Source organism: Bubalus bubalis, chromosome X (assembly GCF_019923935.1).
Source record: "Bubalus bubalis isolate 160015118507 breed Murrah chromosome X, NDDB_SH_1, whole genome shotgun sequence".
NCBI classification, from domain to species: Eukaryota; Metazoa; Chordata; class Mammalia; order Artiodactyla; family Bovidae; genus Bubalus; species Bubalus bubalis.
The window spans coordinates 23,377,090-23,394,432 of NC_059181.1; the positions used below are offsets into that span (position 1 = coordinate 23,377,090).

The 17,343-nt window shown below is 38.2% G+C and overlaps 1 protein-coding gene across 9 annotated transcripts in view; it reads left to right on the forward strand.

Annotated features, from left to right (window-relative positions):
• The window catches only part of POLA1 (DNA polymerase alpha 1, catalytic subunit), a 300,112-nt gene that overhangs the window by 26,305 nt on the left and 256,464 nt on the right, over positions 1-17,343 (forward strand). For all 9 annotated transcript variants that reach the window (XM_025276507.3, XM_044937315.2, XM_025276508.3 and 6 more), the window contains exons 16-22: positions 4,706-4,790; positions 6,791-6,852; positions 8,889-8,978; positions 12,545-12,661; positions 13,814-13,989; positions 16,112-16,241; positions 16,755-16,874. In XM_025276507.3, coding sequence (XP_025132292.1) covers positions 4,706-4,790; positions 6,791-6,852; positions 8,889-8,978; positions 12,545-12,661; positions 13,814-13,989; positions 16,112-16,241; positions 16,755-16,874 — 780 coding nt within the window. The remainder of the gene's footprint in view (positions 1-4,705; positions 4,791-6,790; positions 6,853-8,888; positions 8,979-12,544; positions 12,662-13,813; positions 13,990-16,111; positions 16,242-16,754; positions 16,875-17,343) is intronic.

Genomic DNA, 17,343 nt, shown 5'->3' on the forward strand with positions numbered 1-17,343 from the left:
GTAAATAAATAGGGCAGATTTTGTACCTAGGCTTGGGGTATGATGCTTCTTGAAATTGTACAGTTCCTCTGTAAGGGAAGGTTGTTTTTTGTGGAAGAGAAAGAATACTAAATCACTGCCAAACTCCATTTTGAAGAATGAATTGAATTTATCTGATGTTGGAGCTTTTTTCCCCGAAAGACTTAAATTGCTGGACTGACTTTGTTTTTTAATTATTTTTATTTTGGAGAACTCCACATGGATATAGAATAATATAATCAACTCCTCTGTACCCATCACTCATATTCACCAGTTAGCAAGATTTTGTCACACTTGTTTATCACCCCCCCTTCTTTTTTTTCCTCCTGAAGTATTTTAAAGCTAATCTCAGACACTGATCATTTTACCCTTGTATACTTTTGTATGCATCCCTCAGAACATGCACACTTTTTTATAGAATACCATTTGTTGTTGTTGTTGTTGAGCCGCTAAGTCGTGTCCAACTCTTTGCAACCCCATGGACTGCAGCACTCCACGCTCCTCTGTCCTCTGCTGTCTTCGGGAGTTTACTCAAACTCATGTCCGTTGAGTCGGTGATGTCATCCAACCATCTCATCCCCTGTCGTCCCCTTTTCCTCCTGCTCTCAATCTTTCCCAACATCAGGGTCTTTTCCAGTGAGTGGGCTCTTCACATCTGGTGGCCAAAGTATTGGAGCTTCAGCCTCAGAATCAGTCCTTCCATGAACATTCAGGGTTGATTTCCTTTAGGATTGACTGGTTTGATCTCCTTGTAGTCCAAGGGACTCTCAAGAGTCTTCTCCAGTGCTACAATTCAAAGGCATCAGTTCTTTGGCCCTCAGCCTTCTTTACTGTCCAGCTCTCACATCTGTACGTGACTATGGGAAAAATCATAGCTTTGACTATGTGGACCTGTGTCAGCAAAATGATGTTTCTGCTTTTTAAGTTACTTATTTTTACAAATTTTTTGTTACTTATTTTTGCTTCCTCTTTTATGAAATATCATTATAAACTCATGGACTTTATATATACTTAATATATTTCAATCTGTTGCAATCAATAATTTTTTTTATTTGCTGCTTAAATTGTCTCTCTTTGGTCAGTGGGAACTTCTTTATGTTTGCTTATAAATCCTGTTGGCATTGATAGGGATCTTTTTAACAGCAGGATTTTGGCAGTGTTTTTTCCTTTTGTATGTGATTTGAACTTTTAATAATAGTTGATATAGTAGATAGTTAATAGTTAAAGTGTTAGAGGAAAGTTTAATTAGTTTAAAAAGATCCTTCGTCCAGAGTGAGGTTTCTAAATACCATTTCCCAAGAAAGGAAATGGGGTTTTGTGAAGAAGTAGCTGATTCAGGGCAGTAATTGTCCAAGGTAAGCCTGGAACGTCTTGTTATACCAGGAGGCATGGACATTATTAAAATCTATTGAAGGTATGTCAGAAGGACTCAGGAAACAACTTGAATAGTATCCTATGTCAAAGATGGAGCAATTTGAGCATGTATAACTGCAACAGATTGAAACACATGACTTCATGATGATACTGTAAACACAGGACTACACTGTGAAGTAAGCTAGGGAACAAACTTATTATTTTGAAAACTGGTAAATGAATTGAATCAAACATTTATCTTGACTTTTTTGAACATACATTGTACCTCAGGTAACCAAATGATCAGTGGAGGGAGGTTTAACTTTGTAGCTTTCCAGTTAGTAAATGATGAAGGAAGAATTGCATCTTGCTGCTTTGCAATCCATAATGAGATAAATGATCTAGGTTTGATTTCCAGAGGCTGCTAATATCACTAGAATAGAGGTAATTAGACATGACGTGATAATTAGTGGTGGTGATGGTGGTTTAGTCCATGATGATCAGTAGCAACTCCAAAGAATTCTTGCCAAAAATTGAATCAGGTTTTGATTAAGCCTTCAAATATAAATATGAATATACAGGCAATAGAGAAACAGGAACATGTTAAATGACATTCTTGGGATACAAGCAGCAGAATTTATAATGGGGGACACTATAGGATAAAGCATCCCAGTTTCTTCAACAATAGAGAAGTAACAGAAGCAGAAGATTTTAAGAAGAGGTGGCAAGAATACACAGAAGAACTGTACAAAAAAGAGCTTCACAACCCAGATAGTCGCGATGGTGTGTTCACTCACCTAGAGCCAGACATCCTGGAATATGAAGTCAAGTGGACCTTAGAAAGCATCACTATGAACAAAGCTAGTGGAGGTTATGGGATTCCAGTTTAGCTATTTCAAATCCTGAAAGATGATGCTGTGAAAGTGCTGCACTCAATATGCCAGCAAATTTGGAAAACTCAGCAGTGGCCACAGGACTGGAAAAGGTCAGTCTTCGTTCCAATCCCAAAGAAAGGCAATGCCAAAGAATGCTCAAACTACCGCACAATTGCACTCATCTCACACACTAGTAAAGTAATGCTCAAAATTCTCCAAGCCAGGCTTCAGCAGTATGTGAACCGTGAACTTCCAGATGTTCAAGCTGGTTTTAGAAAAGGCAGAGGAACCAGAGATCAAATTGCCAACATCTGCTGGATCATCGAAAAAGCAAGAGAGTTCCAGAAAAACATCTATTTCTGCTTTATTGACTATGCCATAGCCTTTGACTGTGTGGATCACCATAAACTGGAAAATTCTGAAAGAGATGGGCATACCAGACCACCTGACCTGCCTCTTGAGAAACTTGTATGCAGGTCAGGAAGCAACAGTTAGAACTGGACATGGAACAACAGACTGGTTCCAAATAGGAAAGGGGGTATGTCAAGGCTGTATATTGTCACCCTGCTTATTTAAGTTCTATGCAGAGTACATCATGAGAAACGCTGGACTGGAAGAAGCACAAGCTGGAATCAAGATTGCCGGGAGAAATATCAATAACCTCAGATATGCAGATGACACCACACTTATGGTAGAAAGTGAAGAAGAACTAAAGAGCCTCTTGATGAAAGTGAAAGAGGAGAGTGAAAAGTTGGCTTAAAACTCAACATTCTAAAAACTAAGATCATGGCATCTGGTCCCATCACTTCATGGGAAATAGATGGGGAAACAGTGGAAACAGTGTCAGACTTTATTTTTTGGGGCTCCAAAATAACTGCAGATGGTGACTGCAGCCATGAAATTAAAAGATGCTTACTCCTTGGAAGGAAGGTTATGACCAACCTAGACAGCATATTAAAAAGCAGAGACATTACTTTTCCAACAAAGGTCTGTCTAGTCAAGGCTATGGTTTTTCCTGTGGTCATATATGGATGTGAGAGTTGGACTGTGAAGAAAGCTGAGCGCCGAAGAATTGATGCTTTTGAACTGTGGTGTTGGAGAAGACTCTTGAGGGTCCCTTGGACTGCAAGGAGATCCAACCAGTCCATCCTAAAGGAGATCAGTCCTGGGTGTTCATTGGAAGGACTGATGCTGAAGCTGAAGCTCCAATACTTTGGCTACCTCATGCGAAGAGTGGACTCATTGGAAAAGACCCTGATGCTGGGAGGGATTGGGGGCAGGAGGAGAAGGGGACGACAGAGGATGAGATGGCTGGATGGCATCACCGACTCGATGGACATGAGTTTGAGTGAACTCTGGGAGTTGGTGATGGACAGGGAGGCTTGGCGTGCTATGATTCATGGGGTCACAAAGAGTCAGACACGACTGTGTGACTGAACTGAACTGGACTGAATACATGGGGAGGAGTTGTGCTGAGACAGTTTTATTACATATCAACCAGTTGCAAAGTATGTTGATAAATACTGTTGAGAAAGTTGGGAAGACACAAGAATTTGAATCCTGCCAGGATATTTAATCAGGGCTTCCCTGATAGCTCAGTTGGTGAAGAATCCATCTGCAATGCAGGAGAGCCCACTTCAGTTCCTGGGTCAGGAAGATCCCCTGGAGAAGGGATAAACTACCCACTCCAGTATTCTTGGGTTTTCCTGGTGGCTCAGCTGGTAAAGGATCCACCTGCAACGCGGGAGACCTGGGTTTGATCCCTGGGTTGGGAAGATCCCCTGGAGAAGGGAAAGGCTACCCACTCCAGTATTCTTGCCTGGAGAATTCCATGAACTACAGTCCCAAGGAGTTGTAAAGAGTTGAATGTGATTGAGCGACTTCATTTTCACTTTCAAGGAATCACTGTTTATTGACTTAGCTGGCATGATTGTATTGCATATGAAAAAACTTTTTTAAAGTAATGGCAGTCAACTGGGTGCAATTTTAACCCTCCAGGGGACTTTTGGCCATGTCTTGGGACAGTTTTGATTGTCACAACAAGGAGACTGGGGAGTGGGGAGTGATGCTGTTGGCAGCCAGGGGAGCTAAATTTCCCACAATGTACAGAGCAGCCCCAACAACAAAGAATTATTTGGCCTAAAATGTCTGCAGTGCTGAGGTAGAGAAACTTTTTATTCATATATGAGAAACTGCTGAATTATTTCTGGATAAAGTGATAGGTATGGATTTTGCTTCAAAATAATGTGGGGTAGGGCTGTTTATGAGTTGATAATTTAAGCTGGATGGTTAGTATATGAGAGTTGATTTTATTATTTAATTTTTTATTTAAAAACTTTCATAATAAAAGTTAAAATATTCTTATGGATTAAAATCTGTATCTTTTTATGTTCTTGGTGGTTTTGGTGAGAATGCAGATGACATAGTAGGCGTCTGATAAGTAATTTTCTTCTCTGCAGATTATTGCTGTGTCAGCGTTGGTCCATCACAGCTTTGCATTAGATAAAGCACCCCCACAGCCTCCCTTTCAGTCACACTTCTGCGGTATGTATTTTTTAAGCTGGTTTACTAATGGCTTAATTTTTGTTTTTGTTGTTTTTTCTCCAGCTCTTGGTCAGTAACTTCAAAAAAATATTTTCAAGGGTAACTAGTTTATACTGCTAAGCAAATTTTTTTTTTACATTGAAGTATAGTTGATTTACCATATTGTGTTAATTTCAGGTGTATAAGAAGATGATTCATTTTTACATATACACATCTTTTCAGATTATTTTCTGTTATAGGTTATTATAAGATATTTGACATAATTTTCTGTGTTACGCAGTAAATCCTTGTTGTTGATCTGTTTGATGCATGGTATTTTATTAATCCCATACTCTAAATTTATCATACTCTTATGTATTTGTCTATTCTTTTTTTTAAGATTTAATCTTTTATAAACTTAGAAAATTGAGGTATAACTGACATGTAGAATTAGTTTCAGATGTACAACATAATGATGCCATATTTTTACATGTAGCAAAATGATCACTACAATAAGTCTCATTAACGTCCATCACTGGTACTTAGAATTTTTTTCCCTTGGTGATGAGAACTTCTGCGATTTTCTCTTTTAGCAACTTTCAAATATACTGTCCAGGATTATTGACTGTAGTCACCATGCTGTACATTGCATACCCAGGGCTTATTTAGTTTATAACTAATTGTACCCTTCACCTGTTTCATGCAACCCCCCGCACTCTACCACTGTCTGTTTTCTGTATCTATGAGCTCATTTTTGTCATTTTCTTTTGTTTTTTGAATCTACATTTAAGTGAGATCATGTATTTGTTTTTCTCTGTCTTATTTCTCTTAGCATAATGCTCTCTAGATCCATCTGTGTTCTTGCAAATGACAAGTCACTGTTTTCATTATTTTCAGATAAATACTCAGAAGTGGAATTGCTGGATTATATGGTTGTTCTGTTTTTACGTTTTTGAGGAAACTCCATACTGTTTTCCACAGTGACTGCATCAGTTTACATTCCCACCAACTGTGCACAAGGATTTCCTTTTCTCTCCATCCTCTCCAACACTTGTTATCTCCTCTCTTTTTGATAATAACATTCCTAACAGGTGTGGGGTAACATCTCATTGTGGTTTTGGATTTCTCTGATGATTTGTGGTGTTGAGTATCCTTTCCTGTATCTGGTGTCCATCTATATAATGGCTGTTCAGCTCTTCTGCCCATTTTTTGATTATTTTTTTTGTTGTTATATGCATTTTTAAAAATATATATTTTGGATATTAATGCCTTATCAGATACATGATTTGCAAATATTTTCTCCCATTCAGTGGGTTGCCTTTGCATTTTGTTGATGGTTTCTTTTGATGTGTAAAACTTTGTACCTTGGTGTAGTCCTACTTGTTTATTTTTGCTTTTGGTGCCTTTGGTTTGGTGTCAAATCCAAAAAGTCATTGCTAAGACTGATGTCAAGGAGCTTACTGCCTATGTTTTCTTCTAGGAGTTACATGGTTTCTGGTCTTGTATTCAGGTTTTTAATCCATTTTGAGTTAGTTTTTTGTGTATGGTATAAGGTAGTGGTCCAGTTTTTAATTGTTTTGTATATGGCTGTCCAGTTTTCCCAATGTACTTTTTTGAAGAGATTGTCCTTTCTCTATTGTATAGTCTTGGCTCCTTTGTCATAAATTAATTGACTATGTTATACACTATGTTAAGTTTATTTCTGGGCTCTCTTTTCTGTTCCATTGTTCTATATGTCTGTTTTTATGCCTGTATCATACTGTTTTCATTACTGTAGCTTTGTAATATAGTTTGAAATCAAGGTATGTGGTGCCTCCTGCTTTGTTCTTTCTCAAGTTTGCTTTGGCTATTCAAGGTCTAATGTGATTCCATATGAGTTTTAGGATAGTTTGTTTTGGTGATTCTTTAGCATTAAGGAGAATTTATATTAAGACGGTTTCCATTCGGAGGCATTCAGTGTATGTGTACTTGAAATTGGACGAAGACAGGTGTTAGAATCTTTATTTTTTTCCTTTTTACAGTTGTGTCTAAACCAAAGGACTGCATTTTTCCATATGATTTCAAAGAAAGCATTAAAGAAAAGGTAAAGAACTCATTCATTCCTTTTAAACATGAAATATCTATTTGTTTAAAAAGAGAAGAGGAGAATGCTGTGGATTAGTAGAAATAAGCTGTTTTCTGTGTTAATTTGTTAGACCTATTGTTAGATTGGACTATGGCATTAACCCATTAAAAATTTTTAACAGTGTTTAAATGTTTCACCTCCTGGAAATAATAGGATTTGACACCTTATTAATAGATGAGGGTCTCAAACCCTCCTTCAGATAGCTTAATTGGAAGCTTTTCCAAAATTTCATGATGACTTGATTACTGTTTTGGGTAAAGTATTGGCTAAAGCCTGCCCCACCCTCTCACCCTCACCTCACTAGCTGGAAGGAAGTCAAGAGAAGTTGAGGATGCTGTGGATATTAAAGGTGACATTTATTGGGAAGGTTGGTGAGGGATGGCTATATTTGATTAGTGATCTCTAAGCTCCCAGTATACTCCATGAAGAAGTTTTCATGGATCCTTAATAAAATGGTGGAGGTGGGAGGAATAGTATAATATGAGTTTTTCATAAAAGTTCAGTTCAGTTGCTCAGTCATGTCTGGACTGTAGCACGCCAGGCCTCCCTGCCCATCACCAACTCCCGGAGTTTACTCAAACTCATGTCCATTGAGTCGGTGATGCCATCCAACCATCTCATCCTCTGTCGTCCCCTTCTCCTCCTGCCCTCAATCTTTCCCAGCATCAGGGTCTTTTCAAATGAGTCAGTTCATCCAACCAGGTGGCCCGAGTATTGGCGTTTCAGCTTCAGCATCAATCCTTCCAATGAATATTCAGGACTGATTTCCTTTAGGATGGACTGGTTGGATCTCCTTGCAGTCCAAGGGACTTTGAAGAATCTCCTCCAACACCACAGTTCAAAAGCATCAATTCTTCAGTGCTCAGCTTTCTTTATAGTCCAACTCTCACATCCATACATGACTACTGGAAAAACCATAGCTTTGACTAGACGGACCTTTGTTGGCAAAGTAATGTCTCTGCTTTTGAATATGCTGTCTAGGTTGGTTATAACTTTTCTTCCAAGGAGTAAGCGTCTTTTAATTTCATGGCTGCAGTCACCGTCTGCAGTGATTTTGGAGCCCCCAAAAATAAAGTCTAACAGACTTCATAAAAGTAAATGTATTCAATACAAAGAATTTCATTTTTGGAGAGGATGTTTTTTCCTTTATGAAATGCCTCTGTTGGTAAATTTGTAGGTTATTTTTGTTTTTTTAATGTCTTCACTTGATTAATAGCAACCTTACTGGGTTCCACTTACTTAAAATTGGTTTGAGAAATCCAGTAGTCTGGGGGTACCATTGGATCAGGCTGTTATTTGTAAAGTGCCCTGAATTAGTAAGTAAAATGATTGAGGAAAATTCCATTAGAGTCAAACTGACATTTTTTTAGCTGAGCTAGTTGTAGAAAACATAGCCATCAACTTAATTTTAAGAGTCTTAATAAAGTACATCTTTTGAATACCTGATTTCTGTTCAGTTGTGGAAGCCTTTTATGTGTAGCTAGGTTTTATTTATACTTATGATGCTTATAGTTCTTAAATGTATGTTTGTTTTTAGTCTAGTTTCTTATTTATGGGTTTTTATACTGCTATTTGGAATTAGTTTCTACAGTCCTTGGGATCTCTTTACGTGGTAAATACATAAATAGCAAAGTCTACCAGGAATTATATAGGAAAGTAAATAATGTTTTTGATAGGTTCTCTGATTCTTAGGCTATAAAACGTGTCCAGATGCACAAGCATGTCCCTGTGGAGGGACATTTCTGCACTTGATAGTGCTCAGTACTTAAAATCTTGCTTCATTCACATGCTTATTAGCAGAATGAGCTCCTCAGAGATTTTTGTGCAAGTATTACTGTGAAATCTAGAATCAGGAATTTCATTGCTGCATTTTGTTTTGAAATGCATGTTTTTTTTTTTTTTAAACCCTAAGCAATCTTACTGTGCTTAAGCAGGAAGCCAGGGAATAGTATTTGAGAGTAAAGATAAGTGACTGGTATGTTTTTCTCTAACAGAATGTGAAGGTTGAGGTAGCTGCCACGGAAAGAACACTGCTAGGTTTTTTCCTTGCAAAAGTTCACAAAATTGATCCTGATATCATTGTGGTAAGTAGATCTTTGATCATGTCTTGGTGAAGCTCTTGATTCTTTAGTTCTTTTCAGTGTGCCTTGATTGGTACTTTTTGAGCAACAGAGAGTCTTTTCAGAGTGAAGTGACCTTGTGAACTGGTAGGAATTCATCTACTTTCTGCTAACAGAAAGGAGAAAAACCCCAGCCCACTACAGGATAGTTTTTTTCCCCTCTAATAGAAAAACAACTCATGAATTACTCTTGAAGTTTAGGATACTCCTGTTACTTACAGTTAGAGAGCTGCCTGGAAGAAAAGTAAACTCATGTCAACTGTTAATAGCTTCAAAATTTTGGCATAGAGGCCCAGCTGTATAGTGGTCACAGGAGTGAATTCCTTTGGTTTGGTGCATATCCCCAAAATTTAAGTATTTTAATTTTATGAGCCCAGTGGGTCTCTGTGACATATTCTTTTGAGAGATCATGGCTAGGAGTCTTTTTTTATCTTGATGACGAATATGCTCCTACTAAATAATAAGAGGTCATAAAATAATTCATTGAGTTCTTTGCCCCAGTTCCAAAGAGTCCTAAAACAACATCGTGCTTTGTTTCCTCTAAACATAGGTTTTAGGACTTAGGTTGTAGATGCCTTGATAGGAGTTCTGCCTTTTGTCTTGGGTTAATAGAGCAGTCAAATTATACCATGCTTTTGGGATTTTTGGAGGGAAGTAATATAAATGCCTGTATTTTAAGTGTAATAGCAGTAATTTAGTTACATGGAAGCCTTGTGAAAAATGTTTGCCATACGTTTCTGTGTTCATTTTTGTTCTTGAACCCCTTCTGGATGAAGTATCGAGAGCCTATAGGTTGTTACCAGTGTCTCTGTACCCGCGTCCCTAACAATCTTTCAAGATCCATCTTGAAAGCGCTAGGAAGATTCTGTCCACAGTGCCCTCCTGCCGTCCTCTGGCAAAGCACCAGGCCTACATCCAGTCTACTAGCATTCTCCCTCTTGGGCCCCAAGGAGATATCATGGCATCTAGGGGTAGCTGGCCTACCTTAGGGTGTTAGAGCAAAGACTGTGAGAAATCTGAACCAGAATGAAAGAATCCTAACATGGGTTTGAGTCCCTAATCCCAGGCATGAGAATTTGGAAATGAGACTTGCTCATGTCCTTTGGGTCTCTGAGTTTAATAGACAAACTTACCATCAATATAGTGGTATGTATCTTTAATTAAAATTAATAACAAGTAAATCTGTTTATTAGTTGATTTTAAACTTCATATAGTTTATTTTGCTAGTTCAGTTCAGTCACTCAGTCATGTCCGACTCTTTGCAACCCCATGAACTGCAGCACGCCAGGCCTCCCTGTCCATCACCAACTCCTGGAGTTTACCCAAACTCATGTCCATTGAGTCAGTGATACCATCTAACCATCTCATCCTCTGTCGTCCCATTCTCCTCCTGCTTTCAATCTTTCCCAACATCAGGTCTTTTCAAATGAGTCAGCTCTTTGCATCAGGTGGCCAAAATATTGGAGTTTCAGCCTCAACATCAGTCCTTCCAATGAACACCCAGGACTGATTTCCTTTGGGATCGATTGGTTGGATCTCCTTGCAGTCCAAGGGACTCTCAAGAGTCTTCTCCAACACCACAGTTCAAAAGCATTAGCGCTCAGCTTCTTTATAGTCCAACTCTCACATCCATACTGTTGACAAAGTAATGGCTCTGCTTTTTAATATGCTGTCTAGGTTGGTAATAACTTTCCTTCCAAGGAGTAAGCGTCTTTTAATTTCATGGCTGCAGTCACCATCTGCAGTGATTTTGGAGCCCCCCAAAAATAAAGTCAGCCACTGTTTCCACTGTTTCCCCATCTGTTTGCCATGAAGTGATGGGACCAGATGCCATGATCTTAGTTTTTAGAATGTTTTTTCACTCTCCTCTTTCACTTTCATTAAAAGGCTCTTTAGTTCTTCACTTTCTGCCGTAAGGGTGGTGTCATCTGCATATCTGAGGTTATTGATATTTCTCCTGGCAATCTTGATTCCAACTTGTGCTTCTTCCAGCCCAGCGTTTCTCATGATGTACTCTGCATAGAAGTTAAATAAGCAGGGTGACAATATACAGCCTTGACATACTCGTTTTCCTATTTGGAACCAGTCTGTTGTTCCATGTCCAGTTCTAACTGTTGCTTCCTGACCTGCATACAAGTTTCTCAAGAGGCAGGTCAGGTGGTCTGGTATCCACAGTTTATGGTGATCCACACAGTCAAAGGCTTTGGCATAGTCAGTAAAGCAGAAATAGATGTTTTTCTGAAACTCTTGCTTTTTCGATGATCCAGCGCATGTTGGCAATCTGATCTCTGGTTCCTCTGCCTTTTCTAAAACCAGCTTGAACATCTGGAAGTTCACGGTTCACATTTTGCTGAAGCCTGGCTTGGAGAATTTTGAGCATTACTTTACTAGCGTGTGAGATGAGTGCAATTGTGTGGTAGTTTGAGCATTCTTTGGCATTGCTTTTGGGATTGGAATGAAAACTGACCTTTTCCAGTCCTGTGGCCACTGCTGAGTTTTCCAAATTTGTTGACATATTGGGTGCAGCACCTTCACAGAATCATCTTTTAGGATTTGAAATAGCTCAACAGGAATTCCATCACGTCCAGTAGCTTTGTTAGTGGTGATCCTTCCTAAGGCCTACTTGACTTCACACTCCAGGATGTCTGGGTCTAGGTGAGTGATCACACCATCGTGATTATCTGGGTCATGAAGCTCTTTTTTGTACAGTTCTTCTGTGTATTCTTTCCACCTCTTCTTAATATCTTCTGCTTCTGTTAGGTCCATACCATTTCTGTCCTTTATTGGGCCCATGTTTGTGTGAAATATTCCCTTGGTATCTCTAATTTTCTTGAAGAGATCTCTTGTCTTTCCTATTCTAGAATAAGCATAATTTACATGATGGAAATTATTAGTACAGACTTGGAAAATATGGTTATCTTTTTGAGTTTTTTTTTTTTTTTTTTTACTCAGGATAGTTTTGTTTCAGTGTTTTTAACAAGTTTCTTATTTGAACTATGGAGTGATATCTGTTTATTTTGTTGCATGTTGATTAAAAGTCAAAATCAGTTGTGTTTGAACTCAGTTCTTTAAGAAGAAACTGGATGTACTTCCCGAGTTTTCTAAGAAGTCTATGTAAACTGTCACACAACATAGCTGGGTTCTTGGTTGTTAAGGAAGCAAATGAAATTATTTGAATACAGCTTCTACTGATGACCTGAAAAGTATGGGACATTAAAATTTGCATTTTCCTGAGAGACTGTGAGGTGTAAGTTGCAAATTAAAAGACATCATATGAACCTGACATCAATTAGAATAAAATAAAGTTTATTCCAGCAATCTGCTTAGCAGCCTTGTTAATGTCAAGGCTAATGAATGCTGCTGATGAATAAATTCCTGAAGAAGAAAGGACCCCAGTCGGAGGTAAGCTCATGATGCCTTCAATTAGAGACCAGAAAAAGAAAGGGCAGAGAAATTCTATGCATTATGATGATAAATCCTTTAATTTGTGTTTCTTATAATGTTATTGGCTGCCTTCTTTTTCTGACTAGGGTCATAATATTTATGGTTTTGAACTGGAAGTGCTACTGCAGAGAATTAATGTGTGCAAAGTTCCTTTCTGGTCCAAGATAGGTCGGCTGAAGCGATCCAACATGCCGAAGCTTGGGGTAATCATAATTTTCAAATCTTACTTCTCTATTTTGGCTTCTGTGTATTGAGTAGCTACCAGGTTGCACCTTGTGCTTCTTTGACTAGAAATCAGTTGCCTTATGATATGACATTTTAACTTTGGCACTAAACACCTTTTCCTTTGAATTCAGCATTTTATTAGTAACCACTGGTAATTTTAAAATTTAGCTTTTAGAATCTAGAGATAGCACGTGCTTATTAGCTCCACTTGGGCATCCCTAAGAAACAGAGCTGTGGGGTTCAGGAAGGAGATGGGAAGGAAGAATGGGAGGGATCAGACACTGAGTGGGCTGCATGTTTGTTCTCTCTGAGCAATTGCAGGTTTAAGTGTACATTCTCACAGAGGGGGTAGAGCTTGTTCAAGATCCTAGAGCTAGTAAAGGCAAGAACTAAAATTGTGAACCCAGGCCCTATCTGACTCTTGGAAGGCTTGTTCCTTTTCATTCTGCCTGCTTGCTTGATAAAGGGGGGTGGTGGGTTTTGGATGAAGCACCTTCATTTCCTAAACTCTGACACTGCTCTTTGCTTGAAGTCTTTACTTAAATCTTACCAGTGAACCAGAATGCTGCTTCATCAGAGAATTTAGGAATCTACCTTTTATAACATTCTCCAGAGAATTCTGCTGCTGCAGATTGGAGTTGGGAACCAGTGCTCTTGCTTCTTTTCCTGTTCATCTCTTTAAGACAATAGAGTCATTATTAACACATCATCCAGATGCTGGTGTTGCTTACTCCTTACTGCTTCAGGGTTCTTTATATGGCATCTTCTCAGTGTGGTCTACCCTGACCACCCTATTTAAGATGTAGTTCCTGCAAATTCCTTGTTCCCGTCACCATGTTCTATTATCCATATACTTATTACCTCCTAAAATTATATAATTTTTTTAGTTGTATATCTCAAATGAGATCAGGTATCTTTTCTACTTTGCTAACCGCTGTATCCCTTATATTCTGAGTGTCCCGAACAGTGTCAGATACATAGTCAATGTTCAAAAATATATGAATGATGGCTGAATGAATGGAAGAATGAAAGTTTCATCATTGTAATTTTGGGGCTAGCCTCAAATCAAGTTAGAACAAAATGTCAGTGTCTGCTCGTCCATGGGATTTACTTTTTGTCCTCCCCTGTAGGGCAGGAGTGGATTTGGTGAAAAAAATGCTACCTGTGGCCGAATGATCTGTGATGTGGAAATTTCGGCGAAGGAACTGATTCGGTGTAAAAGCTACCATTTATCTGAACTTGTTCAACAGATTTTGAAAACTGAAAGGATTGTAATCCCAATTGAAAATATACGAAACATGTACAGGTATGATCCTGGATGCTTCAGAATTTCTCTGTCTTGAAATTAGCTGTGATGCCAGAATCATCCTTAGCCTGGAGGAACAGGAGCCTGTGGTGCTGTGGAGGGGAAAATTGTCTGTCTTCATGTCAGCATCACATCTCCATTCCTTTAGTGATGTGAATTATTTTGCCTTTTGAATTATTCTAATTTTATCATAATATCTCCCTCATTTAACACCATCTTGATGTTTCCTGAGAGCAGTTTGGAAATTGATGTGATATTTAGGTTTCCACCCATAATTCATTAATTCAGAAATTAATGCAAATATTTTGGAAATATAAAATCTGAAAAGTCATTCAATTATCTGGAGATATTGCTGCTTACTTCTTTTTTCCAGCCTTGTTGAGGTCAAATTGACAAATAAAAATTGTATTTTATTTAAGGTATACAGCTTGATGTTTGATATACATTGTGAAAAAATCATTACAGTTAAGCTAATTAACACACTCATCACCTCACACAAGCACTAATTTTTTCTTTTCTTTTTTATGATGAGGACACTTAAGATTTCTTCCTCTTAGGAAGTTTCAAGTATATAATACATTATTCACTGTCACCACGTTGCTGTACATTAGATTTCTGGAACTTAATTCATTTTGCATAATGGAAACTTTTTGCTTGATTATTTCTTACATAAGGTTTCTCCTACCCCTATGGCCATTTTAGATTCTTTTCTGCCTGTTCCTCCCGAGTTCTCAAACTGCTCTTTTTTCTGACTGCGCTGCCTGCCTGGGTGATCTCATCGAGTTGCAGGAATTTCAATACCACGTGGGTGCTGATGCCTCCTCTGAGCATATCTTCACTTTGGATGTCTCCCTTGAATTCAGATTCATGTCTCTACCTCCCTGTTCTGCTTAATGTCTGATATGAGCCTCCAACTCAGCCTGTTCCAAAACTGAGCTCCTGACTTTCTTTTCCTTGTTTCTCTTGTTTTTCCAGTATCACTGGAAACTTCCAGAGTCATCCTCAGCGTAGAACCTCTGAGGCATCTATGATTCCTCTCTCTGACATCTTATGTTCCATGCATCAGGAAATCCTGTCAGCTCCATCTTCAAAATGTGTGTCTATCTGGCCACTTCTTTTCTCTTCACTTGGACCCACCCTGGTCCAAGCCACCATCCTCTTTCTCCTGGGTAACTGGGTCTTATATTAGCCTCCTTACTCGTCTCTTTGCTTTTGCCCTTGACTCCCTGTCTGTTCTCAACCCAGGAACGAGAGTTCCTGTGCTGAAGTAAAGTTGGATATGGCACTGTACTTAAAATCTCCTAGTGACTTTCTGTTTCATTCAGAGTAAAAACCAAAGCACTTATTTTGACTTACAAGGTCCTATACAGTGGGTCTCTCGGCCATTAACTCTGTCGTTATCTTCTGTTATTCTCCATCATTCTCTGTGTTGCAGCCATTGGTCTTGTTCTTGATATTGGAACTGCGAGATTTATGCTCAGCCCTGGGCATACTTTTTTTTTACTTAAAATTTTTTTTTGAATATGTTGTTCTTTCTGCCTGGAATGTTCTTCCCTCAGATTTACCCATCCGAAAGAATTACCCTCTCACCTCTTGTGGATCTTTATTCTCAGTGGACTCTTCCTTGGTTCCCTAACTGAAATTTGTCTCTGCTCTTGACCCTTAATATTCCCTTCTTAACTTTTCTTCTTAACACTTAGCCTTATTTAACATACCACATATTAAAAATTTAAGTTGTATTCTATCTCCCCCATAAGGACAGGAATTCTTGTCTCTTTTTTCACTGCCAGAATTTAGAACAATGTCTGGCATAGAGTGGGTATGTAATACATATTTAGTGGATGAAATAAATGAAAGGATTTAGGGTGTTTTCAGATTGTAGTTAACATATAACTTTATCTTAGTGTGATTTTTGTGTGTTTTAGAGAAAGGCATTGGGATCAATGGTATGAATGAATTCCTAATTTCATACTGACCTTATTTTAAATTGTTTCCAGTGTGAGGTGCCATTGCTCTGAAGCTACATAACCAAAAATTTTTAGTAATGCTTTATGAAATTCTAATTGTAATCATTGTTTCTTTTAATTACTTGATTCTGTTTCATTCTTACTTTTCTGTACAGTGACTCTTCTCATCTGTTGTACCTGTTGGAGCACACCTGGAAAGATGCCAGGTTCATTTTGCAGATCATGTGTGAGCTAAATGTTCTTCCATTAGCATTGCAGATCACTAACATCGCTGGGAACATTATGGTAAATTTAACTTAGAAAGGGGGAAAAAGCATTTCCTGTTGGATCCAGTGTTTTCTTGGGGTAGTTGTTATATGATAATGAGTCTAAATGCATGCTTATAAAATGAGTAACTTGTATTTTGAAAGCTGGGCTTCTTTTGTAAAATGAAGAACTGCTTGGGAGAAGGGGAGGAAAGCCAGGTGCAGTACGTTGAAATTTGGGTGAACATAAGGATTGTCTCTGACATCTGGATGTGTCTGATTTGTGGAATGGTCCATTTGAGAGTAAAGAAATAGCCGAGTTGTGGGTATTTTAAGCTCTCTTTGTCTCCTTTTAACTGTAGTGCTTAAAGAAGCTGCTGGAAATAATTAATAACCCCCCCTTTTTTTTAAAGCAGCCCTTGATATGATGAGTGAATTTGAAGGATCTTTTTTTTATTAAGGAGGTGCTATGATTAAATTTATCGATTTGATTTGCTTTTGTTTATTGTGGTTTTGAGCTCAAGTTTTTTTTTTTTTTTTAATTCTCTAATAGTCTAGGACACTGATGGGTGGACGATCCGAGCGTAATGAGTTCTTATTACTTCATGCATTTTATGAAAACAACTATATTGTGCCTGACAAGCAGACTTTCAGAAAGCCTCAGCAGAAACTGGTGGGTCCAAAATTATATAGTGTTTTGCTTTTTTATATCCCCCCTTTTTATTAACAAGATTGTTTCTTTGGGCTGTGATAACATCTACTTCCCAGATAAGTGGAAACTATCCTGTTTGCTCCATTGTTTTGGTATGGTCATTTCCTTCTCTACTTTTCTCTATACAGATAAAAATTATTTGTGAAATATGAAATTCTTTGAGGGAGGCATTAGGCCTCTGATGAGTGACCATAGATGGAAATTGTTTTGCTGGGTTAGCACTACCAGTCGAACCTTTTATTTCTTTGAACCCCTTAGCCTTAATTTTTATGTTGTGTGGTTGCATTTTTATATTCTAGTAGGATTAAGGTCACCACAGTCAGGTTTCTGAAGTAGCCTCCATCACACCAGAAATAAAACTTAGCTTAGCTACTGTTTTATCAGCACGGATAGTAATCAATTTAGAATGGGAGTTTAATGTTAAAATGAC